Source organism: Sinocyclocheilus rhinocerous, unplaced genomic scaffold (genome assembly GCF_001515625.1).
Source record: "Sinocyclocheilus rhinocerous isolate Xijiao unplaced genomic scaffold, SAMN03320098_v1.1 scaffold1365, whole genome shotgun sequence".
Taxonomy (NCBI): Eukaryota; Metazoa; Chordata; class Actinopteri; order Cypriniformes; family Cyprinidae; genus Sinocyclocheilus; species Sinocyclocheilus rhinocerous.
The window spans coordinates 50,636-77,987 of NW_015628688.1; the positions used below are offsets into that span (position 1 = coordinate 50,636).

A 27,352-nucleotide genomic window follows, 5' to 3' on the forward strand; every position below is an offset into this window, starting at 1 on the left:
AGATGTGGCGCGACGCTGCGCTTCTCGTCCTGTGCACGACCGCCTGAAATGCTGTTTTTTTCACTTCCGTGCCCAAACGTCTTTGTTTGGGCTTCCGAAACCGGATGATGTCAGGAAACAGTGGTTGCAATTTATTTTTTAACTCCAATTTGCTATTGTGTGCTGCGCATTTTACTGAGGACAGCTTCCACAACAAAGCCGGAACTAATCGAGCCATTTGTGCCAGGCTGGGTAGAAAGGTATTTTAATTTATTTGTAAATTATGTGAAAAATAATGCGTTTTTCGAACCACCAAGCATGAGAGCATGTTCTAGTACACCCCCAAAACAAAATCAAGACTTTGTAAAAGAGCATAATAGGACCCCTTTAAATGTGCACTGCACACATAACTTTTATAACTAATTTGCTGACAACGGTTCTGTTAATGCTTCATGTTTCATCACATGCAGTTATTAATTACATGAATTATGTAAATAATAGCCTATATTTTCAATTACAGTGAAATACATTTTTTAAAATGGTGAAATTCCTAGTAGTTGAATATTATTGTTGGTCATTTAACATTTCTGTCATAAACAGTGGTCAAATTTAAATGTTGGCTACTTAAATTCCACATTCTTTCACTTCTGTGCTTCTGTGAACAGTAAAGCAAACAGGACAGTGCGTAATGAAGCCCAGCAGAGCAGCGTCAAGAATATCAAATGCTTGTCCATATCTGATTGTTAAATAATGGTGATAACAAAATGGTGTTAAAATGCCACAGTGAGCATTTCATCAATAACTGGTGTTATTGCTCTCCGTTTTACAGTTGTAGCCCCCTCTATCCTTCGGTTCCTCACTTATGTGTTTGCCTGAGCCCATGCCAGGGGGGTGTGAGATGGCAATTAATGGCCTCCAGTGGAGCTGAAGACATAAGGAATGGGGCATCTCGGCCAGCCCTCGTCATCCAAGCCAAGTCGGCAGTAGTGCATTCACCCAATGCACGAGGCTCCTTCAATGCTGAAAGAAAGAGATTGCAGGGCGGCGCGGGTGATTCGGTGCCTCAGCCGAATGTGAGAGTGCTGTATGATCAGCCCTTCTGTGTCTCAGGGATCCCCACACAACGTGCCTATCCACACGTGCCTACAGTAAGAGTCAGCCGTGCGCAGTGCACAAGTGCAACTTCTTTGAATGGTGCTAGTAATGGTTTAAGGACACGCAGTGTGTTATCTAAGAGCTTGCCACATATTAACGCTGCTCCCGCTGCATGCCGTAGCCACCGTCAATCCCACTGGAACCTTGATTCATTTCGGTTCAAGTCAGGGCTGTTAGGAAAAAGGGCCTTTTCGTCTCAGCTGTCTGTTTGTCCTGCCTGTCCCTCCCCACCTAAGTCGTCTTCTCAAAGGGTCGTAATTGAGAAAATCATGCCTACTAATCAGTCTTTGCCTTGGACGAGCAACAAGCTCAGGGATAACAGCAATGGAGTCGTGTGGCCCCCAAATGCCAAAATGCCCACATACTCCAAACAAGAGACCATTGACCTGCACAGTCCTGCCAATATCGTATCCGGCTGCAATGGAACACATTCACGAGGCCTCAAAACCGATGCAACAAAACCTCCCCAACAGAGCATGCCTTTGAAAGACATATGCACGGATGTGCTTTTGAACCACAGCAAGGCGCCCAAGGATTTAAAGCAGTTTGAGAAGATCGTAGCGGAAGACACTGGAGCAATTGAGCTGGATTGCTGTGTGGGACACGGTGTCGGTGAAGCTCCTCAGAGAGTGACTAAAATCAGCTCTGAGGCAGAGTCCGCTGCCACCGTTGTGCGAAAACTCACCAAAATCAATGTACATGCAAGACGCCGGACACTCAATGGTGTGAGCACCGTAAAACATCTCACAGGCAGTACTGTACCCATCTGCCTTATTACTGAAGATAAGGAGTCTTGTTTTGCACCTATGGAAACCAACAGTGCCCTCAGTTTTGATATAATGGATGAGAAGTGCCCCTCTGCTGTTGTATGTAATGGTAAGACACAGGGAGGTGATTGTGCCATTCCAGAGGTGACTGGCCATGATATGGCCTCTCCTCAATCGCCGTCTGTTTACACCGTGACAAACCAGATATCTGCCATTCAACTCACAAAAGAGGAATGCTGTCAGGCCTCTCAGGTGGACACAAGCCCCATGTCACTTAAGGAAGAAGAGGAGGATAGTCCTGAGATTCAGAGGTGTGTGCAGTTACTCAATTAACTGTTTTTGTATATTTACTGCAGTTCAAAAGTTTGGCGTTGATGAGTTTTTTTATGTATATGAAAGAAGTCACTTATACTCACCAAGGCTGTGTTTGATTAAAAATGCCAGTAAAAAAAAATGTATTTAAAATATCTGTTTTTATTTGATAACTATTTTCTATCTGTATTCTATCTATATGTGTATATATGAATAGAAAGTTCAAAAGGACAGCATTTATTTGAAATAGAAGTTTTAATTTCTTTATTGTATTATATACTTTTAATCAGTTTAATGGGTCCTTTTTGAATAAGTGTTAATTTCTTTCAAAAAAATCTTTTTGATTTTGATTCCTCACTTTTAGACAGTATTGTATGTCTGTAAATAATGTGCTGATGGGAAGTCTTAATTCGTTTTAGTAAATCAGATAATTCAAACTGGTTTGAATCATTAAGAAACTCCAACAAAAAAAATTTCATGCATTTATTTTGGACATAACTTTAAAGCTCTCAAATATTGTGCATCTTACACCGTAAAAGTCACATGTCCGAGGTAATTTCTCAAGGTTTTTTTTCCCCTTGTGATTCACCTTTCAGACAGGGAATGCTTCTAGATGGTGATGAGGAGGAGCTTCCAGATAATCTGGAGAATGACTTCAGTGATGATGGTAACAGAACTGCTTTTTTCTGTTGCTTTAACCTCAGCATATATAAACCTGTGTAGCCAGAACTCTTTTATCAATATGTGTTTGTATAAGGTTACATTTTTTTCTCATTTTTCGATTGTGTTTTCATAAAATCTAAGGCTACTTTTTTGCTTTTCAGTTGACTCAGATGATTGTGATGTCTCCTCAACAACGTCCATGGCAGCCTTGTCCAAGTAAATAGACTTTTATCTTTGAGAAATTCAGTACTCCAGGACGAATCTCACTGTTTTACATTGTGCTTATTAAGTGCTTATTGATCTCTCTTAAAGGCAGAGTGAGGGATTTCTGGTAGCCAATGTTTATATTTGAAATCACCAAAACAAACACGCCCCTACCGTGGTAGAAGTACACCTGTAAAATGAAGTCAGGGCAATAGTTAAAATTTTTAAGGTTTTATCTCCAGCCTTGGTAGCCTCTCCTGTTACGAGGGTTACTTCTAAAATACCAGTATTAATTTTCAATACAATCATCATACTGCTTTATCATAGAACAAAACTCTTAACTGATTGGATAAGAAAATTTATAAAATTATTATAACTCCTGGTGATATGGATACTTTAGCGTCATCTCCCTCTCTATATTCCATAAGTCGTTCACTCTCACCATAAATATTAACGTGTCCTCTAATAAAACGGGCCTCTACCTCATTAGCGTCTTCCAAAACATGACCTTGACTGCAGAAAGAAACAATTGTTTTCTTGGTTCAACCTTGTGTCATACATTGCAGAAAGCAAATTACAGTTTGAAACATTAGAGAAAGGACAAAATAAAGGAAATTCCACCACAAATTCGCTCACACACCCATATACAGTGTCTTGTGAAAGTATTCAATTTTTTTTTCACTTTTTGTTATGTTGTAGCCTTATGTTAAACTGCTTTAAATTACTTTTTTTTTCCACATCAATCACTACACTATATACACCATAATGACAAAGCAAATAACAGGTTTTTAACATCTTTGCAAATTTATTCAAGATAAAAAAACTTAAATGATTCCATATCTGGGACAGTTGAAATTTAGCTCATCAAACCACACATCTGGGGAAGAGTTCAGAAAAAAAATTCTACTGCATTGAAGGTTCACAGAAGCATGTAGCCTCCATTATCCACAATGGAAGACGTTTGGAACAACCAGGACTCTTCCTAGAGCTGGCCTCCTGGCCAAACTGAGCAATTGATGGAGAATGGCTTTGGTTAGAGTGGTGACCAAGAACCTGATGGTCACTCTAGTTGAGCTCCATGATCATATGTGGAGACAGGAGAAACCTACAGAAGTACAAACATCACTGCAACACTCCACTAATCTGTGCTTTATGCTGGTGTGGCCAGATGCAATCCTCTCCTCAGTGAAGGCACATGGAAACACACTTGGAATTTGCAAAAAAGCATCTAAAGAACCCTCAGATTGTGAGAAACAAGATTCTCTGGTCTGATGAACCTCAATTCCAAGCATCATGTTTGAAGGAAACCCGCTCCTTGAGTTCTCTCCAGCGCTGGAAAGCTGATCCGATATTTACACGGGTCCTACTTCTTGCCTTATCGTTCCGCAGACGTTTTCCTCTTTTGTTTTTTATCCGCCATCTCTATCTTTCTGTCGCTGGCTCGGCTAATGTCCGTCCCATGCACTGAACGCGCTCTCCTCCACATCACGAGTAGACACGCCCCTTATTGCTGATTGGCTACAAGTTTGTTTTGCGATTCGGCCCGAATCAGTTTTTAAAGCATTTTTGAAAAATCACTCACTCTGCCTTTAAACGTGGTAGAAGTACACCTGTAAAATGAAGTCAGGGCAATAGTTAAAATTTTTAAGGTTTTATCTCCAGCCTTGGTAGCCTCTCCTGTTACGAGGGTTACTTCTAAAATACCAGTATTAATTTTCAATACAATCATCATACTGCTTTATCATAGAACAAAACTCTTAACTGATTGGATAAGAAAATTTATAAAATTATTATAACTCCTGGTGATATGGATACTTTAGCGTCATCTCCCTCTCTATATTCCATAAGTCGTTCACTCTCACCATAAATATTAACGTGTCCTCTAATAAAACGGGCCTCTACCTCATTAGCGTCTTCCAAAACATGACCTTGACTGCAGAAAGAAACAATTGTTTTCTTGGTTCAACCTTGTGTCATACATTGCAGAAAGCAAATTACAGTTTGAAACATTAGAGAAAGGACAAAATAAAGGAAATTCCACCACAAATTCGCTCACACACCCATATACAGTGTCTTGTGAAAGTATTCAATTTTTTTTTCACTTTTTGTTATGTTGTAGCCTTATGTTAAACTGCTTTAAATTACTTTTTTTTTCCACATCAATCACTACACTATATACACCATAATGACAAAGCAAATAACAGGTTTTTAACATCTTTGCAAATTTATTCAAGATAAAAAAACTTAAATGATTCCATATCTGGGACAGTTGAAATTTAGCTCATCAAACCACACATCTGGGGAAGAGTTCAGAAAAAAAATTCTACTGCATTGAAGGTTCACAGAAGCATGTAGCCTCCATTATCCACAATGGAAGACGTTTGGAACAACCAGGACTCTTCCTAGAGCTGGCCTCCTGGCCAAACTGAGCAATTGATGGAGAATGGCTTTGGTTAGAGTGGTGACCAAGAACCTGATGGTCACTCTAGTTGAGCTCCATGATCATATGTGGAGACAGGAGAAACCTACAGAAGTACAAACATCACTGCAACACTCCACTAATCTGTGCTTTATGCTGGTGTGGCCAGATGCAATCCTCTCCTCAGTGAAGGCACATGGAAACACACTTGGAATTTGCCAAAAAGCACCTAAAGGACCCTCAGACTGTGAGAAACAAGATTCTCTGGTCTGATTAACCTCAATTCCATGCATCATGTTTGAAGGAAACCAGGCACTGCTCATCACCTGCAGAGTACCATCCCAAAAGTAAAGTGTGGTGGTAGCAGCCTCATGCTGTGGGGCTGTTCAGCGGCTGGGACTGAGGGACACATCAGAGTAGAAGATAAGCTCAGTGCACCAAAATATTGAGATAGCTTTAATGAAAACCCAGAGCTAAGTACTGAGTTAAGGGTTTAAATACTTATGCAATGTACTCATTTCCATTTTTTATTCTTTTAGGCCTATAAATTTACAAAGTTGTGACAGTTCTGTTTTTGCTTTGCCATTATGGTGTATGGAGTGCAGATTGACGTGGAAATCATTGTATGTGACCCTGGACCACAAAACCAATCATAAGGGTCAATTTGTTGAAATTGAGATTTATACATCATCTGAATAAATAAGCTTTCCATAGATGTATGGTTTGTTATGATAGGACAATATTTGTCCGAGATATAACTATTTGAACATCTGGAATCTGAGGGTCCAAAAAAATCAAAATATTGAGAAAATCGCCTTTAAAGTTGTCCAAATTAAGTCCTTAGCAATGCATATTACAAATCAAAAATTAAGTTTTGATATATTTACAGTAGGAAATTTACAAAATATCTTCATGGATACATGATCTTTACTTAATATCCAAATTATTTTTGGCATAAAAGAAAAATCAATAATTTTGTCCCATACAATGTATTGTTGACTGTTGCTACAAATATACCCGTGCTACTTAAGACTGGTTTTGTGGTCCAGGGTCACATATGTATATACATTACCGTTAAAAAAAATTTTGGGGTCTGTAATTTTTTATTATTTTTTTTGTATTAAAAATTCATTAAAAACAGTAATGTTAAATTATTACAATTTAAAATAGGTGTTTTGTTTTAATTTATCATTTTTTATTTTAATTCATATTTGTTTTAGTAATTTATTTCTGTGATGGCAAAGCTAAATTTTCAGCAGCCATTACTCCAGTCTTCAGTGTCACATAATCCTTCCGAAATAATTCTAATGTGCTGATTTGGCATACGTTTCTTCTTATTATAATTGTTAATGCTAAAAACATTATTTACAATTAAAATTGCTGCTTAATATTTTTGTGGAAACTTTTTTTCTATTCTTTTCAGGATTTTTTTGATGAATGGCAAGAAAATCTTTGATAACATTACATTTCTTTACTGTCACTTTTGATCAATTTAATGTGCCCTTGCTGAATAAAATTAATTTCTTAAAAAAAAAAACACACACTACAGATTATTTTTAACACAAAATTGAAATTTTCCAAAAAACATTTTCTATACACACAGTTTTACCTCAGTATTTAGCTACAGTATTTAGCAAATCCTCATTTTTGTCTTTTTGCTGATTCAAAGTTCTCTTTCTGTTAGCTAATCCTGGCTTTGTGCTTGTTGCTGGTGATCTGCCAAATGCTTACTTTTGACACACAGATTTAGAGTGCAAAGTAAGGCTGACTATGGAAGCTAGATTACAGTAGAAGAGGGTCTTATAACTTTGCATGTTTCTCCTCTAGTCACCTGACATTACCATAGTGATGACCAACACACAGAGGAGGACCTGACAGTTTTTGTTTGTTCCAGTGGCTGCTGTCAGAGAAAAGCTTTAAAGCCAGAGGCCTGTAGAAAAGTCCCACAATTGTTCTTGTGTGATAGAAGTAGAACTATCCCTCTATAACAGGAAAATGAGTCTCTAGTGAATTGTCAGGCCTGTGGAGGCATTGTCATGAAGTGACGTCCAGCTGATGGGTTTGTTTGTAGTAGGCGTTTTCTGGTTTAGTTTTCCCACTCAAAGTAAAGGCCCATGTTGAGTGTAACCTCAAACTCAGTGCAGTTCAGTGTGATTTACCATTTTGAATCAACCTCAGCGGTTCTACATGACTGTCACGTGAGTTATTTTGTTTTTTTCTGTCTGAGTGTCAGATTTAAATATAATTTTAAATCGTTTTAAAATTTTCTTATTGGTTTCTCTATCTGAAGTAGTTTATTTTTATTTGAGGAAGCTGGCTATTGACATCCTTAAAACATAGTACAAGAATCTTTATAAGACTCTTTTGCATAAAGAATTCACAAATGGTTTGTGATTCTTCTTGCCCACTTTGTGATCATATTTCACTTAAGGTAATGTGTCAGATAGAGTTGCAATTTTCTGTGCTGATTTTTTGAATCCTGTGTGTTTAACAGAGCTGAGAGTACTACACTTACTGGCAACTGAAAGCATCTTTAAATTAGCCAGAATGTGTAATAAACGAACATGCATGTGTCAAGGAATTGTAGTACTTCATAACTAGTGCTTCTTCTGAATATGTTCTGAGATTTTTTTGGGGGGGATCCTGCTAATGTTTCTTGTGGGGTTTTTTTAAGTGTCGAGGAGCCCATTAGTCCTGATGTGGAGGGGGATCTGGTGGAGAAACCTGCACTTGTTCCCAGTCTCTTCCCCCACATGCCCTCCACGCTGTACTTCAGCACTGCCAATGAAAGAGGTTGGCATATACACTCACAAAAGCACTGACTCAAGAAGCACTGATTCTTTATAACCAATTTCAGACACAATATGAACAGATCGTTAAATACACAATTTTCTATTTTAAATATCAGCTCTTGTTTTCGAGACTGTATGTTGTTACAATTTCTCCTGACTTCACAGTGGAGCTGTTGCCTGCTGAACAGAGGAAGCTGCTCAAATGGAAGATAACTACAGTCACCCCCAATGTTGTGAAAAACACCATCTCCAGATCACACTTCAAAGCCACCAAAAGTGAGTCGACAGCTTCCTTTTTGTAACGTGTTTTTAGTGATGTTCAGTGTGAAAACTGCTTGTAGCATAGTTTTCTTTTTTTTCTGAACAGATTTTAAAACACTAATCATTAGGGCTGTCAAAATGGCTGAAAAACTAAATTCGAATTTTGTACTTAAATATTATCAAAATTCGAATTATATTCGAATTTAAAATGCATAATTTCAGTTAGGGTGAAGAAAAGCTTTTGGCTTCTCTCCTGAGGCCACAAGAGGGCTCATCATTCAAGGCATAAGATAGCATGACATGAAAAAAGTACATAATGTTTAAAATAATGTTTATAAACCAATTATAATTAAGTTGCTTAAACAACTATAAACAAAACAGCATCATGTATGTATGCATAGTTTAATACAAAGGGCGGAAAGCCAATCACACAGAGTAAATTTTTTCATTCAGAAACATAAGATGCAGTGAGATGGGGAAAAACCCGCCATAAAGTCTCGATATATGTTTTTTCAAAGTTAAACTTGCATAAATTTTACGTGGCTTTCTAAACATGCAGCTCTTTTGTGCGAGACGCGAGTGCAACAGTAATAGATGTCCGTCTAGAAAATGCGTGAAATATGCATTCTGTGTGAACGGCTTGGTTTCGGTTTTGATGTAAACAAGATCTTCTCCGCATTGATGTTCTCTTTTTCCGATATTTTTTTAATGAACAACGCAGCAGCGCCGCATCTTGTGGCTTCAACTGGATAGGCTAACAAAAACATTATAATGCAACAACACTTTCATCGTCATCGCATCTCGTGCGCCGCTGATAAGGCTGCCTCCTTAACGCACACCTATAATTCTAATGCAACGTTTTTGCATTCGAATGTGGATTTTTATTTTAAATTCAACGAATATTCGAAATTCGATTTTTTTTTTGACAGCCCTACTAGGCATTATACACTTGCTAACTTTGTGAATGGTTATAGAGAAAAACTGGGCATCCTATACAAAACGACTTTCAAGTCACTCCAAATGCAAACTCGCACAGAAATATGCTTAATGACACATGACAAATGAAAACCAATATGTGTTGTAAAATCATTGTGAAATATGAAACGTTTAATATCTTCCTATTGGATGGATTTTTTTGTGCTTTTAGTGTGTGCACAAATTATACACTAGGCATTTGTCTGTAAAATTCTGTCAGAGTTTGCAGACTGGCTCTGAATTTCAGTACTTACTCATCTAGACTGCAATTAATCTTTTAGTCTGCAGTTTGTCATGTGTTGGCCTTTTTTCTAGAGAGTCATGATTGGCTTGGCTGTTGGGGTCACCATATGAAGTCACCAGGGTTCAAGGCCATTAGAGAGTTTCAGAAGGTAAGATTGGGATTGGAAGCTTGAAGTGTTTTGCCATCTGTGTATTACAGTTGTGTAATAAAAATCCATCAAGTTTGTTTCTCATATTTAATGACCTGGGGCCTCATGTATAAAACTTCATGTAGATTTCATCCTAAATGTGTGCATACGCACAAAAGCTAGATTTTGCGTACGTACAATAGTTTTCAGATTTATAAAGCCATGCGTATGCCAGAACCTGTGCAAAATTCCCTTTGTAATAGCCAGTCAGCAGAAGATTGTGTGTACATGAATCTCCACCCCATCTCCTCCCCGAAATAGCCATTCATGGAGCTTATAACGCCTAGTTTTAATATGCATAACGTCATCTGCATATAATTCCCATGCATATACCATCCACGTGACACCATGTTTAACGCAGTTAAGGGTAGGAATACGTTAGGAAAATATGAGATGCAGACTATAAATACGTTTTGAGACATCACTATTCTAATTTATGCAATTTGCCTAAAAGGTAAACGTATATTTTAGAATGTTTATAGCCTATATTTTTATGGAAAGAGATGGGCCTTATTTTTTTGCAGTGTAAATAGCTGTCTGACTCACCGCGTCAATAACAAAACATTTTGAAAATAAAACGTGCATATCTTACAGTTTCCTTCTAATTCTATCTTTTAAATATGGTGTTTGTCACAATATTGGGAAGAGGTTCTACTGTCATCAGACCAATGTACTGTTTGATCAACGAGTGCATCCTTATGTCTGTCGTTACCGTCTATGTTCCAAAGCCATCAAACAAAGTCAAGTTCACAAAAATGATCATTATTATTCACGCAAAAGTATTTTCTCAGAACATGAGTTTTTCTATTTAGAACACAATTTAAAGCGGAATTGTCATGCGCCATGCAATGCTCGCTGTGATTAAAACATTAAATCGCATACCACAGGAAAATTGTTCGAAAGCAGCACATCCACTGTAAATATTTCTGTTTAAATTCATATAAAAATGTTGTAATTTCTGGATAATAATTTCACGAAATTTCAGTGCTTAACTTCATTATTCAGAGTGTCATATTTAATCTAAACGTGTATGTCAAATGTAAAACAGACTTTAAAATCATTCTGTTTGCTTCCTTATTTCGCTCCCTCCAGTACAAGAGTGCGTACGCATGGAGTGTCCGTATGGTGCACACATATTTACGCCTAGTTTATTTTTTATAAATCCCGATATGTGCGTGGAAAATTGCGTACGAACATTTCGATGCCCATTTTGTGCGTACGCAATGTTTATACATCAGGCCCCTGGTGATTGTCATTAAATGATCTGTCAAGTTGTTGATATTCAGATACCTTTCGTAATTGCTTAATACTTCCTGTCAGCTGAGTATTAACAAGCATGCATTTCTGTTTGGCAGCTGAACCACTTTCCAGGCTCCTTTCAGATCGGCCGGAAGGACCGACTTTGGAGGAACCTGTCCAAGATGCAGGCACGCTTTGGCAAAAGAGAGTTTGGCTTCTTCCCACGCTCCTTCATTCTCCCACAGGATATCAAGCTGCTAAGGAAAGCCTGGGAGGATGGAGGCAGCAAGCACAAATGGATCGTCAAACCGGTACCATTACATTACTAAAGTTGCTTTGAAATTACTCTCTGACATTCTTGTCATTGACGTGCTGCCATTTCTCGCACTTAGCCTGCATCTGCTCGTGGAATTGGCATTCAGGTCATTCACAAGTGGAGCCAAATGCCACGCAAGAGACCGCTCCTCGTGCAGAAGTTAGTTGGAAGACCTTGGATCATATTTGATTCCTAATTGACACAGGTTTCTGATCTATTAAGTAATGTGGTATGCATTTCTGCAGGTATCTTCACAAGCCCTACCTCATCAGTGGGAATAAGTTTGATCTACGCATCTATGTGTATGTGACCTCTTATGACCCACTCCGTGTTTACATCTTTAATGATGGACTAGTCCGTTTTGCAAGCTGCAAGTGAGTAAATCATTGTCATTGAACTAAAAGTGTTTAAAAATGTGCAAATCTTATGACTTTGCTCATTTAAATGGGTGTTTTCTGATTGTTAATTCAACACAGATACTCTCCTTCTATGAAGACCCTCAACAACAAGTTTATGCACCTTACAAACTACAGTGTAAATAAGAAGAACTCTGAGTACCAGAGTAACAGCGATGATAAGGCTTGTCAGGGCCATAAATGGTAAGAATAAAGAGATATTAGTCTGTCCTGCACTGGTAAGATAAGAGGTTTTGTGATTTAATCAGCAGGCAACTCATGGCCTCAAAATATTCAAACTGGTCTCGGAATCGTAATACAGTCTAATGATTGAGGTTTTATTTAATGCAGGGCCTTGAAGGCGCTGTGGCAGTACTTGGGCTCTCAAGGTATCAACACCACTCTCATTTGGGAGGAGATCAAAGATATGGTCATCAAAACCATCATTGCGTAAGTGTCCTGTAGTCGTAGTCTTGTACTGTATTTGTAGACTGTTCTTGTGGATGTGCACACATTCATGTTCCTCCAAACTGAACTTGAGTGTGTTGTCTCTTCCCATGGCAGGTCTGACCCATATGTGAACTCGCGGGTGAAGATGCATGTACGTTCTTCCTACAGCTGTCATGAGCTGTTTGGCTTTGACATTATGTTGGATGAGAATCTGAAGCCATGGGTGCTGGAGGTGAACATCTCACCCAGGTACAGCATGCAGGAAGTCTTGGAGCTTAAGCTGTTCAGAATGTACAGTAGTCAGACACCTTTAAGTCAAGCCACCTTTTAAAAAGAGTAGTCTCTGTTACTAATTACTGAGTGAGTAATGACACTGACATTAGGAATAATATTATAAATTGGGTTATATCATGTATTGAATTAATCGGAGCCGTATTTATTTGGCACGAAAAATAAGGGTGACTGTAATACATAAATTCACACTACGAAGTTGTGAAGTAGTGTCACTAGTACTGCTTCTAGTCAGTCCCCAACACTATCAGTTACCTATAAGCTCAAAATATGGCCTCATTAATCCACTGAACCAGAAGATTTTATCCATAAAAGATGTTCATTTACTTTTCATAATTGTATTTTTCCAAGCTGTTGCGTTCCACGGAATCCTGCTTTGCCCTGTAGCAAATATCATTCTCATAATGTTTCCTTTTCCTCTCTGTTTCTAGCCTCCATTCTAACACACCGCTGGATGTCAGCATCAAGGGTCAGATGATACGGGACCTGCTGAACCTTGCTGGCTTTGTGTTGCCATTGAGAGAAGACATTGCGCCATCCAGTTTCAGTGCCAGCAGCTCCACTAACAGGTCAGTTCTTATATTACATGTATTTCAAAATTTTTGTATGCACTTATATGGCTGTACATTGCCTTTTAAAAGTGAGTGGTCAGTACGATTTTTTTTTTAAGAAAGTGATACTTTTAATCAGCAAGGATGCATTAAATGAGTGTTAAGACTTTAATTATATTCAAAAGATTTTTATTTGAAATAAATGCTGTTCTTCTGAAGTTATTTTCATCAAAAAATCCTGAAATAGTTGGCACCGATAGCCTTGTGGGCAGCGTGTCGACATGTAGCGCCGTTGCGCTTCGGGCGTCCCATGTTCGAGTCCCGGCACGTGGACCTTTCCCGATCCCGTCCCCCTTCTCTCTCCCACTTCTCTTCCTGTCTCACTACTGTCCTGTCAAATAAAGGCCTAAAATAAAAAAAATTCTGAAATAAAAACATTGCGGTTTCCACAAAAATATTGAGCAGCACAATTGTTTTCAACATTGATAATAATAAGGATCATGTAACAATGAATACTGGAGTAATGGCTGCTAAAAATTCACCTTTGCCATCACAGGAATAAATTACATTTTAAAATGCATTCAAATAGAAAAAGGTTATTATAAATGATGATAATATTTCACAATATTACTGTTTTACTGTATTTTATTAAAAAAAAAGAAATGGTGAGCATAAGAAACTTCTTTAATTTAAAAATCTTACCCGAGCCCAAACCTTTAAACGGCAATGTAAAAGTGCATCATTCATTTATTTATTGTTATTCTTAAATTAGTTCTGAATGCCTCTAACTTAAGTTTTACTCTATTTTGTTCAGTTTATGTGGAGCAGTGCGAGAGAAATGGCGATCAGACATTTCAACTGATGAGAAAGTAAAGAGAGCCTTTTATCTGAGCCAGCGCTTTGGAGACCAGGTACTCAAACACACCCCGCCTTCATCACATATTGAGATATTGATCACTGATGGTCACTTGAAGGGATAGTTCACCTTCAGTTGCTGTTCCCCATTGACTTCCATAGTATGGAGCAAAGAAAACAGAAAAAAAAACACTATGCAAGTCAATGGAGACTAGCAACTGAAGGTGAACTATCCCTTTAAACTAAAAAGAAAGCATTGTCCAGTTATCCAAGTTAGTAGTTACTGATAATACTAATGACTGCCTTACCCCAGTTCCACACACATTTGAATGAAATATGTCTTTGTGTGCAGGATTTCTGTGCAACAATCCTGGATGTGCTGACACCTGACGATGTGCGTGTGCTGGCAGAGAGTGAGGACGAGTTGTGTCGTAAAGGAGATTTTGAGCGAGTTTTTCCCTCTCATGCTTCCTCCCGGTACCTCCGTTTCTTTGAGCAACCACGCTACCTCAACATCCTCCTCAACCAATGGGAGCAGAAATACTGGCTCAACAGGAGAAAAGGTGTTTGTTTGCATTGCACAGTGCTATGATCTGTAACTCTGACCCGGTTTGCTTAGCTATCCATTTTGACTCTTTTCATACTTTTAGGTATCAATCTGCTGAGGGATTTGTGTGAGAAGAGGGTGCACCTGGGCAACCTGGCAGATTCTGTTCATCACGTAAGTACTGATGTTTGTGCAACCGTACTGCAATAGCTGTTTTGTAACAGACTCTTGTATTATATGGCTGCCTTGTTGGAATTAGAGGTTTTAGAGACCAAAGTGCAGATCTACATTTTTCTATTTTTGAACTGATGTTGGATCTACACACCCAAAGGCGTGTATACTGTTTTCCCTAGGCATGTGTTTGGTAGTTCTTCTTATTATTGTACTTTAGTTTTTTTGTTTCTTTTGTTTTTTGGTGGCCATTGTATAACCAATTGATGTAAGCTGTTTGGCCTGTATCTTGATGTGTGCTGATATGAAATAAAGTATTAAAAATGTTTAGATAGATATATTAAAATAACATTAATAAACTATAAAAAATTGCAAAAATGCACATCTTAATTCAAAATATTAATCAAAACGTAGTGGAAATTCATCAGTCATTTATTATGTGAACCTTGTTGGGGAAGTCGTGGCCTAATGGTTAGAGAGTCTGACTCATAACCCAAAGGTTGTGGGTTCGAGTCTCGTACCGGCAGGGATTGTAGGTGGGGGGAGTGAATGTACAGCGCTCTCTCCCACCTTCAATACCACGACTGAGGTGCCCTTGAGCAAGGCCCCGAACCCCCAACTGTCACGTCCCTTTCCCTTTTTTTTTTTTTTTTTGAAGAATATTGAATGATTTTATTGTTAGTATATTATCTTTATGCTTGTTCTTCTATTCATAGTGGTCTTCCAAGTCGTATCATGGACACAGATCTCAGATGGCTAGATCTGGGTATGCACACGCACCTACACCCATCCCACATTGACTTATGATGGTCTTATGTACAACTTGCATCTGACTCGCTTCATGTCTCTCTCGCTGTTTTTCTCAGTGTGCTGGTCAGTCAGAGGTCTGATGCTGAAGATGAGGACTCGTCTGACCGTGAGGTTCAGTCAGTCACTATGAGTCTTCCAGACATGAGCTTGCTGAGCACCATCAGCCTGAGCCCCAGTCCCACCTCCAGCTCCAGCCTGGCCAGTGACAGCCTGCCTTCTCACGACGACCTTTGAGCTCCACCCCACAACCCTTGACATTCAGAGCTTCCAAACTGTGTATACATGTCACATCTAGCGACACTCCTAGCAGAGCTCCTAGAGTTGTGCTTTTCTGCTTTTGGAGGGAGATAAGACTGAAAAGCAGACTAAATGAAATAACTGGCCAAATGGGTGTTAACAGCTGTATTTTGAATGAGTATTTTGTTGCTGGACCACACATACAGGTGTAAATACACAGTGCATGTGGGTGGCAGGAGGAAGAATCTCTTCCTGTTTGGGGTTTTGATGGTTTCCATATCAGCCTATAGATACTTTGCATTGTTTACATCACAGGTCTGTGTATAGTACAGGCATCTGTTGAGCTGATTATTTTAAACGTGTGGGATGAAATGTGAAGTTTGGAAAATAGATACTATTGTAAAAAAATAAAAATCACTGTCATATGTCTAATGACATTTGCATGCCCTGCTCAAGGTAGACAACATGCTCAGGTTAATGTTTTTAAATTAAAATTGCTATTTGAAATATGACCTTTTCATTCTTTCATAACCATTTTTATTAGCTCCTCAAAAGTGAGTTGAATATTAAGAGTGATCTTTGGATCTTGATCACACTTGTGCTTGGGGTTATTTTGAGAATATCAACTGTTTTATGCAACAACTACTTGGCTGACTGGTATTTCAACTGCATAGACAGTACAGAAATAGCGTCTCATAGGGGCAGATTCCCTTTAGTGTGTGTTTAGTTACTATTGGGTACTGACAGTCTGTTTACTTCTGTAATCAGTGATATTTTTACTATTGCTCATAGCAAACACAAACAGTGTACAGCAGTTGTTGTTAACCAGGGCTCTGTGGGCATCAGCAAACTTCCTAAGGAGCCTCAAGGTGACTTAAATTGAATTAAAATAAGACAAAACAAGTTTTAAAATATGTGAAAACTAAAAATCAAGATATTTATTTTTTTAATTCACCCCCTCAACAACGGTTTCTCCCCCTCTCTTTCTTTTCAGAACCAAGGTTCCCAAAGTCCTGGATAAATGAGGCAGGCTAAATATAAAAGTGTTATTATGTAGACCTGGAAAAGTCCTGTAAATCCAATGGTTAAAAAGACCCCCCCCCCTTTTTATTGATATTTATATTGAAGCTTCACTATGTCATTTTTTTAATGTTAGGGTTAATGTAAAAACTAAAATTCCAAACTATGTGTTTACATTACTCGGCTACACTTTGATAAACCTACAATAATGATTTATATTTTACAGCCATATATCCGATAACTTTCCACCCGTGTGTATGGTGTGGAAGTCACGTGAAGCTGTAAGTTTGTTGTCACAGGTAACAACGAGCGAATAAATTTGACCATGCACCATGCAAAATGCCGAAACTTTGGGAGTCACCGTTTAAAAAAAAAAAAAAAAGCATCTGTGTACAAAGAGTCTATAATAAAAATCTACATTTCAGTCAACTACATTTGTTTGGCTGTTGACGAGAACTCCTAGATTTGAAAAGACAGGTAAATGATAGATAATATATAGTTATAATAACATAATATAAAAATATAATTTAATAATATGGTTCTCAAACAGTAGCGTGAGTTCATTGTAACATTTGACCATAGAAATATGACTAGAAATCTTTGTCTAATGTTAACAAATTGCAATGCAAACTTTTAAGTTGTTTATTTAAAAACTTTCCAATAACAGAAATGATTGCTCACATGCAAATCATATCAATTTTTTCTTTATTTCCGCGTGTTACGAAACATTCATCTGCGCAGAGAAGCACAGCCGATGCACAACCCAACACAATGTTCTTCCACAACCGCAAGACGCATGCATTTTTTTTTTTTTTTAACTGCTAGAGGGCCAGAAGTTACATAATGTAACTTTAATTAAAATTATTTTATAACTTCATTCTACTTTTTACTGTCAACACATGTATCCAGTGACAATTAAACCCACTTTGTGGCCTAATCCAGTCTCAGACAGTGAAATGATAACAAGAGGTCCAAACTGTAATCATCAGGTAACAGGAGACAAAAATAGACAAGTCTTTTTTTAGACTTGACAAGATATTTTTATCATCATCTTGCAGGTCATGGTTTTGCAGTGGTTTTTAATGTCAGCAGTATGCTTTTCAGCCGACTGGTCTTACATTAAACATGAATTAATAATTAAAGTCATAAATGTCTTAAATTCCTGTGTAATTTTGTTATAGATCAAGATTGAGGTCCTGATTATGCTGTGCCGTGTTCATACCATCCAGGTCTCTTACAGGGGTGTTGTGTACACAGCCAGTCACAGCCACAACATCTGTGATTCTCCTCCCCCCGTCCCACGTCCAGCCCTCTGCGTGCCTGGGCCGGCTTTCTCTCCTGATTTAGATCGTGCTCTGCACACAGGGACGGGAGCACAGCTGAAATATGCTCCGGTCAGGCCAGCTCAAGCACTGAATGCGTTTGTCTCACAGTGGGACCCCTGAACATGGACCCTCTGACGGAGGTAAGACCCAGAGAGCAACCTGTACATGTTCTCGCATACGCTTCAGATGAAGGGAATCATATTCCAGGAACAGTTGTGCCAGTTTAGTGTCTACTGCTTATGAAAATGTTGTCATGTCAACTTGATATGTTTGCTGTAGTTTAAAGAACTAATGTCAATAAGCAAACTGCACCCCCGGGCTTGTTTCAGTGTTGATAATCCACAATTAGTGGATTCAACAGATAACATATGAATAACTAGTTATTCTGGTTGCTTTGTACATTGTGTTTATGTTTGAGGTTATTTTTGGAGATCTGAACAGTGCATGGAGACGAGGCCTCTATGGAAATCAAGTTCATTGTGAGGTAGAGATATGTAGCCGAAAAACATCATTATTTCTAATAATAATTAACTAGATGTGCATTTCCTGAAATGCCAGTGATTGCAAGGTAGCAAAAGACTAGTGTTCAAGTTTTAGGTAAGTTAAGGTTTTAGGCTTTGGTTCAGTGTAAATAATATACAGAATCTGAGCAACTGTATTGAGTCTGTACGTTAATTAATTTGGGTTCAATTATATCCATCTAATCATTTGTGGTTAGTATGTGAGGAATGTTATATGTAACAAAATGTATCTCTCTAGTCATACTGTAAAAAATAATGTACCTGTCTCTAGTCTACAGGGTTCTGTGGCAGGATTTGAGTTCTAGATAGAAAATGAAGGACAGTGCTACAATTAAGCAATAATAATTCAGACCAACAGCATGATTGTAGGTAATATTTCGAGTTACTTTATCTTTTTTTTCTCTTCCAATAAACAAGGTTTCAAGTGAAGCCACAGCAGAATGGTACTCCTGAATGAAACAATGTTTTTGAACTAATCGGTTAAATGAGTGATGCAATGACTCACTTTTAAAGACACTTGTCGCCATCTACTGGCGCAATGGTGTAACATGCAGAAAGAGTCACTGAAAAATCAGCATAACTTCTGCTGGAACAAACACAGACAAGTGGAGTGATACAAAAAGTGAAACTGTTGGACTGTCTTAATCGGTTAATAAATTTAACGACCGGAAATAACTGTTGTATAATCAGTAACTGTTCAGTTAGTTAGGTTTGAGGCAGTTACCAAAACAAAAAAATATCTGGGTGAACAAATACTCAGCAACCTGTTGCTTAAAGTTTCTCTTTATATTTTTGAACAGGTACGCTATAAGATGATGCTATGTCTTCATTACTTCTTTTGACTGCTTTTTTTGAGCGTATTACCTTTTAGTAAAAGACCATTTATTCTCTGCTCTGTTTGTAGTTCCCCTTTATGGAGGATGAGGGGCTGACCATGAAGAGGACAGGTATCTATCAGTATCTTTTGTACACCCTGTGCATTTCTTAATGTAAACATGAACATTTCTTAGCTATAGTATCTGAAATTCTGCTTTCAAGTGCTAAATTATTTAATTGTATATTTATTGTTTTGTCAATTTGATATCATTTTTAAAATGTTGTAGATGTATCTAATGCAAAATTTCTGAAACTATAAAATACTGTAAGACTTTGTTTATAATTTCCATTAATTATTAGATTGATTATTAAAGGTGATTAATAAATAATTGTTTTTAGTGACAGGAAGCTAAAAAAAAAAAGTGAAAGGAGTTTTGTGGGTAAAAGAATCAGTACTTCTCTTAAAATGATCTTGCTATATCAGAAATATATCATTTACAAATTTTGGACCATTTTCAGAGGTCGTAATGATGCATTTCCACAGTTATTAACATCATAAATCTAGCAATTTTATTTATTTGTGTATATATAAATATATATATATTTCCGTTGATGTTGGAGCAAATGGGAAAACAAAATAATATATTCATTGTAGTTCCTGTTCACTACAATAGAAATTTTCCCGACTATGACGACTTCTGAGAATCCAAAGTGTGAAGTATAAGGCCCCGTGTGTAAGGAATTTCTTTTACCATTTCTTTTCTCACAAATTAGGTGGCTTCATTAGTGTTCAGTAGAGAGAGAGAGAACTTACCAGGGACTTTTAGACCTGTTTTACCTTTTTTGTGCCATAATAAGTGTGATTAATTTGATGAAAAAATGTATGAAACTGCAAAAAGGTCAAGTTGGACTGCAGTTGTGATGTTTGACCAGTAGGGTACATACGATTATATGAGTGTAGCACAGCTGCAGACTGACCGACCTGCAGCAGGGTTCTCCCTCTCTGTGTCCCTCTCAAGAGCCTCTCCAGGACCCTGACTCAGACGTGTATGCCAAGTTCTTCATGAGTCACTGCTGCTACGATGCCATTCCAACGAGCTCCAAACTGGTCATCTTTGACACAACACTGCAGGTGTGCTTATGTGCTTACTACAGTGTTTTAGTAGACTGACTTAAATTAAAAATATCCTTATTTAAGACGTTCAATACAAACACTGAAATATACTGAGTGATGTGTACAGGTGAAAAAAGCATTCTTTGCACTGGTTGCAAACGGGGTCAGAGCGGCACCTTTATGGGATAACAAGCTGCAATGTTTTGTAGGTAAGCAAACGTTGGGGATCTGCTGAGTCTGTTGAAGTGTGGTTGCTCAGCTGTGAGCCTGCATCAGATTACTGAAATCTTATAATGTCACTACAACATCTTCACCCATAAACCCATATTAGGAAAAGCAAGCATGATTCACATATGCTAAAACGCTTAGCACATGCAAACCATAACCAAGTGTGCCATCAATTTTGAGTTTTGATACGGGTTAGAAAAAAACTTAAGGTATTTAATGTTTGAAACTTAATGTAAAAACGTAATGTATTACATTTGATATTAAAATTTCTGCTCCCAGAGGGATTTTTTGAATCTATGTTTTTTTAAAGTTATTTATAAATACCACATAAACTGCTCTCGACTGATGTTTTGCTGCTTTCTATTCATCAAAGAATCCTATATATATATATATATATAGGTGTGTATGTGTGTATATATATATATATATGTGTGTGTGTGTGTGTGTATATATGTGTATGTGTGTGTGTGTGTATGTGTATGTGTATGTGTATGTGTATGTGTATATGTGTGTGTGTGTGTGTGTGTGTATCACCGTTTCCACAAAATAGCAAAAGAGTTTTCAGCCCAAAAGTTTGGGGTCAGTAAGATAAAAAAATAATAATAATAATTTAAATTAATACTTTTATTCACCAAGGATGATCAAATTGTCAGTAAAGAACTTTTATTATGTTACAAAAGATTTCTATTTTAAATAAATGCTGTTCTTTTCAACTTTCTATTCATCAAATAATACTTAACAAATGTATCAGTTTCCATGAAAAATATTAAGCATCACAACTGTTCGGCATGGATTATGAGAAATGTTTATTGATCTTCAAATCAGCATATTCAACTGATTTCTTAAGGAGCAATGGAGCATGTAACAGTGAGGACTGGAGTAATGACTGCTGACAATTCAGCTATCCTTGCCATCACAGGAAAAAAATAAATATTAAAATATGTATTAAAAGAAAATAGTTATTTCAAATTGTAATAATTTTTTACTGTATTTGTGATCAGATAAATGCAGCCTTGGTGAACATAAGAGACCTCTTTCAAAAACATTTAAAGATGTTACTGACCCCAAACCTTTGAACGGTAACATCCAAGTGAGGACGCACCATGTATACATACTGTACGTGTGTCCGCTGACACAGCTTTGATTTGTAGCAGTCTCAGTGTCAGTGTCTGGGACTGTTACAGACACCCGTCCCCTCCATCAGTGCCAGCTTCTAAGTTTAGTGTGGCTTCTGGGCCGTGGTATCTGGTGGGAAATGGCAGGGTAGAGCTCTAATCCCCTGAACCTTCTCTGGGAGTAATAATAGCCATGCTAATGAGAAAGCATATCCTCCTACTGAAAGGAAGCTCGGGCGCAGGAGTGTGTTCCTGTTTCAGTGCATAGTGAGAGGTAGTATGTTTATGCTAATGTAGGCCTCTTGATACTTTAATTTCAAACTATAATGCTTAGTAACTTTATTTACATGCAGTACTGTCAAGTCCGTTTCAGATCAGATTGTATGAATTAATTGCTGAATCTAAATTTAAAGTTGAATTCAATTTAAAGTGTTCTGTTTTTACAGGGATGCTCACCATTACAGACTTTATCAACATTCTCCATCGTTACTACAGATCTCCCATGGTAATCCTGAAAAATGTATCATGGTTTTCAACTGTTTTATAACATTGATGATAATAATAGGAAATGTTTCTTGAGCAGCAAATCATCATATTAGAATGATTTCTGAAGGATCATGTGACACGGAAGACTAGAGTAACAATGCTGAAAATTCAGCTTTGCGATCACAGGAATAAATTAAAATAGATCAGAATAGAATACAGCTATTTTAAATTGAAATACATTTTCACAATATTGCTGTCATACTGTATATTTGATTAAATAATTCAGCCTTGGTGAGCATAAAAGACTTCTTTCAAAAGCATTTTAAAAAATCTTACCAACCACAAACATTTGAATGGTAGTGTATCCAGAATTATATATCAGATGTAAACAAAGATCATGTACATTCTCTGTTTTAGGTTCAGATCTATGAGCTGGAGGAACACAAGATTGAAACATGGAGAGGTGATTGTGTATAGTTTTGAGGATAAATATGTAATTCCACACACATGGTAATGTTTTAAAGTAGTAGCTGTATTTGTTCCCTCTTTCAGAGGCCTTTCTACAGTATTCTCTCAACTCCCTGATCAGCATCACACCTAACTCCAGGTAAAGCAGGACCTCTACAGCACTTTGTTTGTCCTTTCTTTTTCTTTTATCTTTACAGTGACAGAGAGTTGTGTTTCCTGTTGGCAGCCTCTTCGAAGCCATTTATTCCTTACTGAAGAACAAGATTCACCGGCTACCCGTCATAGATCCAGAATCAGGGAACGTCCTCCACATACTCACCCATAAACGCATCCTCAAGTTCTTACACATCTTTGTAAGAGCTTTTATGTTGTACTTTTGATATCACCATTCAATAACAGTGCACTCAGTCATTTTAACTCATTAAAAAAAGTTAAACTACTGTCGGTGCTGATAACTTTGTGCGCTTCGGGTGTCCCAAGTTCGAATCCCGCTTCGTGGACCTTTCCCGATCCCGTTCACCTCTCTCTCCTGCTTGCTTCCTGTCAGATCTCAACTGTCCTCTCAGGAAAAGTGCAAAAAAAAAAGGTTAAGCTACTGTTTAAAATGATGAACACTTCAGTGAGACTGCAAAAAGCTGTCTTAAAATGTAGTCACATTTACTATTATTCTACAAACTTTTATGGGCAAAAGTCCAGTCATTTTAATAGGAATCCACTTGACTGGGAATTTTGCACGAGGGAGAAAGATTTCTGATTGGTTTGACTTCGGCATCATTACTCTATTGACAATAGACCTTTTTCACCATAAGATTTTGGTGATGTATCTGTACCTTTATTCTACATTGAGGTGGTTGCCTCATTGGAGCTGATATACACTGCTCAAAAAAATTAAAGTAACACTTTTTAATCAGAGTATAGCATGTCAAGTCAATTAAACTCCTGGGATATTGATCTGGTCAGTTAAGTAGCAGAGAGGGTTGTTAATCGGTTTCAGCTGCTTTAGTGTTAATGAAATTAACAACAGGAGCACTAGATGGGCAACAATGAGACGACCCCCAAAACAGGAATGGTTTTACAGGTGGAGGCCACTGACATTTTTTTCCCTACTCATCTTTTCTGACTGTTTTTCACTAGTTTTGCATTTGGCTAGGGTCAGTGTCACTACTGGTAGCACGAGGCGATACCTGGACCCTACAGAGGTTGCACAGGCAGTCCAACTCCTCCAGGATGGCACATCAATACGTGCCATTGCCAGAAGGTTTGCTTTGTCTCGAGAGCATGGAGGAGTTTCCAGGAGACAGGCAGTTACTCTGGGAGAGCTGGACAGGGCCATAGAAGGTCCTTAACCCATCAGCAGGACCGGTATCTGCTCCTTTTTGCAAGGAGGAACAGGATGAGCAGAGCCCTACAAAATGACCCCCAGCAAGCCACTGGTGTGAATGTCTCTGACCAAACAATCAGAAACCGACTTCATGAGGGTGGCCTGAGGGCCCGACCTCCTCTAGTGGGCCCTGTGCTCACTGCCTGGCACCGTGGAGCTCGATTGGCATTTGCCATTGAACACCAGAATTGGCACACCACTAGCGTCCTGTGCTTTTCACAGATGAGAGCAGGTTCACCCTGAGCACATGCGACAGATGTGAAAGGGTCTGGAGAAGCCGTGGAGAACGTTATGCTGCCTGTAACATCGTTCAGTATGACTGGTTTGGTGGTGGGTCAGTGATGGTCTGGGGAGGCATATCCATGTAGGGACACATTAGGTATCGGGATGAAATCCTTGGACCCGTTGTCAGACCCTACGCTGGTGCAGAGGGTCCTGAGTTCCTCCTGGTGCACGACAATGCCTGGCCTCATGTGGCGAGAGTGCAGGCAGTTCCTGGAGGATGAAGGAATTGATGCCATTGAATGACCCCCACGCTTGCCTGACCTAAATCCAATAGAACACCTCTGGGACTTTATGTTTCGGTCCATCTGATGCCACCAGGTTGCACCTCAGACTGTCCAGGAGCTCAGTGATGCCCTGGTTCAGATCTAGGAGGGCATACCCCAGGACACCATCGGTCATCTCATTAGGAGCATGCCCCAACGTTGTCAGGCATGCATACAAGCATGTGGGGGCCATACAAACTACGGAGAACCATTTTGAGTTGCTGCAATGAAATTTCAGCAAAATAGACTACCCTGCTGCATCATTTTTTCACTTTTTTTCTTTGAATTCAGCCCTCTGTAGGTTGATCATTTTCATTTCCATCAAACGATGTGGCATCCTTTCACTCCTAACACATTACCCAGTCCATATCAGTATAGATATCCAGCATATTTTTCCCCATTGAGATCTGATGTGTTTTCAAAGTGTCCCTTTAATTTTTTGAGCAGTGTATTAAGATGACATGAGATGACTTCGTTATTAGCTTAAGTTAATGACTGTCTGCAATTTGTGTAATGCTGCATATTCACCAATAGGTGTCAGTATACTTTTAAAACAACTGTCATATTGGCTAGCAAAACATAACTAAGTGCACATTCAACTCGATCTCATGAAAAACGTAGCTATTTCACAAAGTGGCGAGCCACATCATTCGTACCACGTTATTCATATGGAAAAGTATGATTTTTAGAAAAAAACATGAAGCATGAGGGTCAACCTGAACCCCATCTCAAACCAAAACACCAATGGGGCATAAACAGATTGTATGAAAGCATACAAATGAGATTGTATGATTTGAAATTAATTAGACAAAACATGTATGATTTGCCATGAGATTGTTGCCATGAAATGCTTATGTTGACTGTCCCCATAGCTCTGTACTGAATGATGAGAATTTGCTTTATGAATCTCAGGGCTCGATGATCCCAAAGCCACGATTCTTACAGAAGCGGATTGAAGAAGTGAAAATAGGAACATTCAAGAGCATTGCAACTATCAGGGAGACAGAAACAGTTTATGATGCTTTATCAATATTTGTAGAGCGACGGGTCTCAGCCCTGCCCGTCGTCAACGAGCAAGGTACTGTGGACAGCTGTTTGCTTTTGTTTTTCTGCTTTCTTAATACATATCTTCAACTTCTGAAGGTCTTCTATGTGGTTTCTGACATTTTTCTTTCTCTTTAGGAAAAGTGGTAGCACTTTACTCCAGATTTGATGTCATTGTATGTAGACTCACATCCTCACCTCTTTTTTGCATGATTATGTTACAGCAAATGATTTCATATGTACCAAGCAGAGCTTAAAGTTGGTATCATCTGCATTTACATGAACAGAATTTGGCTGCACAGAAAAGCTACAACAACCTGAACATGACGATGCAGGAGGTCATTCAGAGCCGCTGGTGCTGCATTGAGGGGGTGCTGAAGTGTTACCCTCACGAGACCCTCGAAACCATCATTGATCGGATCGCTGAGGCTGAGGTAGTAGAACAAATAGTTAGTTTCTATATTATAGCCTTCAAGAATTGATGGCTTGTTTTCATTTGCATCATTTGAAAAACACCGTCCACTCTGACCATAGGTCCTTATGCTGTTTCTGTCAGGTTCACCGTCTAGTACTGGTGGACACAGAGGATGTGGTGATGGGAATTGTCTCGCTCTCTGATTTGCTTCAGGCACTGGTCTTGACTCCTGCAGGTGTTGAAGCACTTTTCTCTTAACACCAGTGGAGGGCTCTCTCTCCACAATCATCCTCATTTCACATCATACCAGGTAGGCAGACTGCTGTCAGCAGAGATGCTGTTTTTCTCTTTCTTATCTCTCAGATAGACCATCCCTCCATTTCTGCAAACAGCTCAGGAAAAAAAAAGGTACACAAGCGGTCAACCTTTTTTCACAACCTTTTTTGTATCTTTAAGGGTGCATATTAATGGTACTAATATTGGTACCTATATGGTATATATTAGTACCTTTTGAAGGGGTACCGCCCTAGTGACAGCTTGGGAATTTTTTTTTCTGAGAGTCTATCTGTAGTGTCATCGAACGGAAAGTACATTATAATGTTTGCTCTAATGTTTCTATAATTGTGACCAAAAATATACATGGACATAAGTGCAGATCAAGTGTTACTGCGAGGCCAGGAACATTTGTTAAAGAAGATTAAAGGAATGATGCTTTTTTTCTTACATAATTTTGTTTTCCAGAATTTTGTCCTAAAGCAAACCATGAGCCAACCATGAAGATGACGGAACGTTTGAAGACAGAACGTGTAAATATTTTTAATGTTGCTGGCACTTTGGGATTTTATGTATCACTTTAAACATGTCTAATCTTATTTTGCAATTTAACTTGTATATTTGTATAATTTATTAAAGAATTAGCACATAGTCATTTGAATTGTGATAGTTCTTTGTCAGATCAAACTACAGATATTTTGTCACATAGTATGTAATAATGCTAACCCTCCAGGCAAAAAACTCCTTTTTTAATAACATTTTTGTTATAAAACTTCTT

The 27,352-nt window shown here is 38.3% G+C and overlaps 2 protein-coding genes across 4 annotated transcripts in view; both read left to right on the plus strand.

Moving 5' to 3' along the window:
• LOC107738099 (tubulin polyglutamylase TTLL4-like) overlaps nt 1-16,327 on the plus strand; it is a 20,503-nt gene extending 4,176 nt beyond the window's left edge. For all 3 annotated transcript variants that reach the window (XM_016549774.1, XM_016549772.1, XM_016549773.1), the window contains exons 2-19: nt 809-2,212; nt 2,810-2,880; nt 3,038-3,092; nt 8,174-8,292; nt 8,457-8,567; nt 9,843-9,919; nt 11,314-11,508; nt 11,590-11,672; nt 11,759-11,887; nt 11,990-12,112; nt 12,260-12,358; nt 12,473-12,607; nt 13,081-13,218; nt 14,015-14,111; nt 14,408-14,618; nt 14,706-14,776; nt 15,490-15,539; nt 15,640-16,327. In XM_016549774.1, the coding sequence (XP_016405260.1) occupies nt 888-2,212; nt 2,810-2,880; nt 3,038-3,092; nt 8,174-8,292; nt 8,457-8,567; nt 9,843-9,919; nt 11,314-11,508; nt 11,590-11,672; nt 11,759-11,887; nt 11,990-12,112; nt 12,260-12,358; nt 12,473-12,607; nt 13,081-13,218; nt 14,015-14,111; nt 14,408-14,618; nt 14,706-14,776; nt 15,490-15,539; nt 15,640-15,817 (3,267 nt within the window). In that variant the 5' untranslated portion in view covers nt 809-887 and the 3' untranslated portion in view covers nt 15,818-16,327. The remainder of the gene's footprint in view (nt 1-808; nt 2,213-2,809; nt 2,881-3,037; nt 3,093-8,173; nt 8,293-8,456; nt 8,568-9,842; nt 9,920-11,313; nt 11,509-11,589; nt 11,673-11,758; nt 11,888-11,989; nt 12,113-12,259; nt 12,359-12,472; nt 12,608-13,080; nt 13,219-14,014; nt 14,112-14,407; nt 14,619-14,705; nt 14,777-15,489; nt 15,540-15,639) is intronic.
• Nucleotides 16,328-18,196: 1,869 nt separating this feature from the next.
• LOC107738101 (5'-AMP-activated protein kinase subunit gamma-1-like) lies at nt 18,197-27,352 on the plus strand. Its single transcript, XM_016549775.1, has 13 exons — nt 18,197-18,305; nt 19,591-19,633; nt 20,522-20,634; nt 20,744-20,825; nt 22,406-22,464; nt 22,863-22,908; nt 22,998-23,052; nt 23,140-23,266; nt 25,755-25,920; nt 26,025-26,062; nt 26,174-26,320; nt 26,443-26,611; nt 27,043-27,352. The coding sequence occupies exons 1-12, from the start codon at nt 18,288-18,290 to the stop codon at nt 26,557-26,559; spliced, it is 1,011 nt and encodes a 336-aa protein (XP_016405261.1). The 5' UTR covers nt 18,197-18,287; the 3' UTR covers nt 26,560-26,611; nt 27,043-27,352.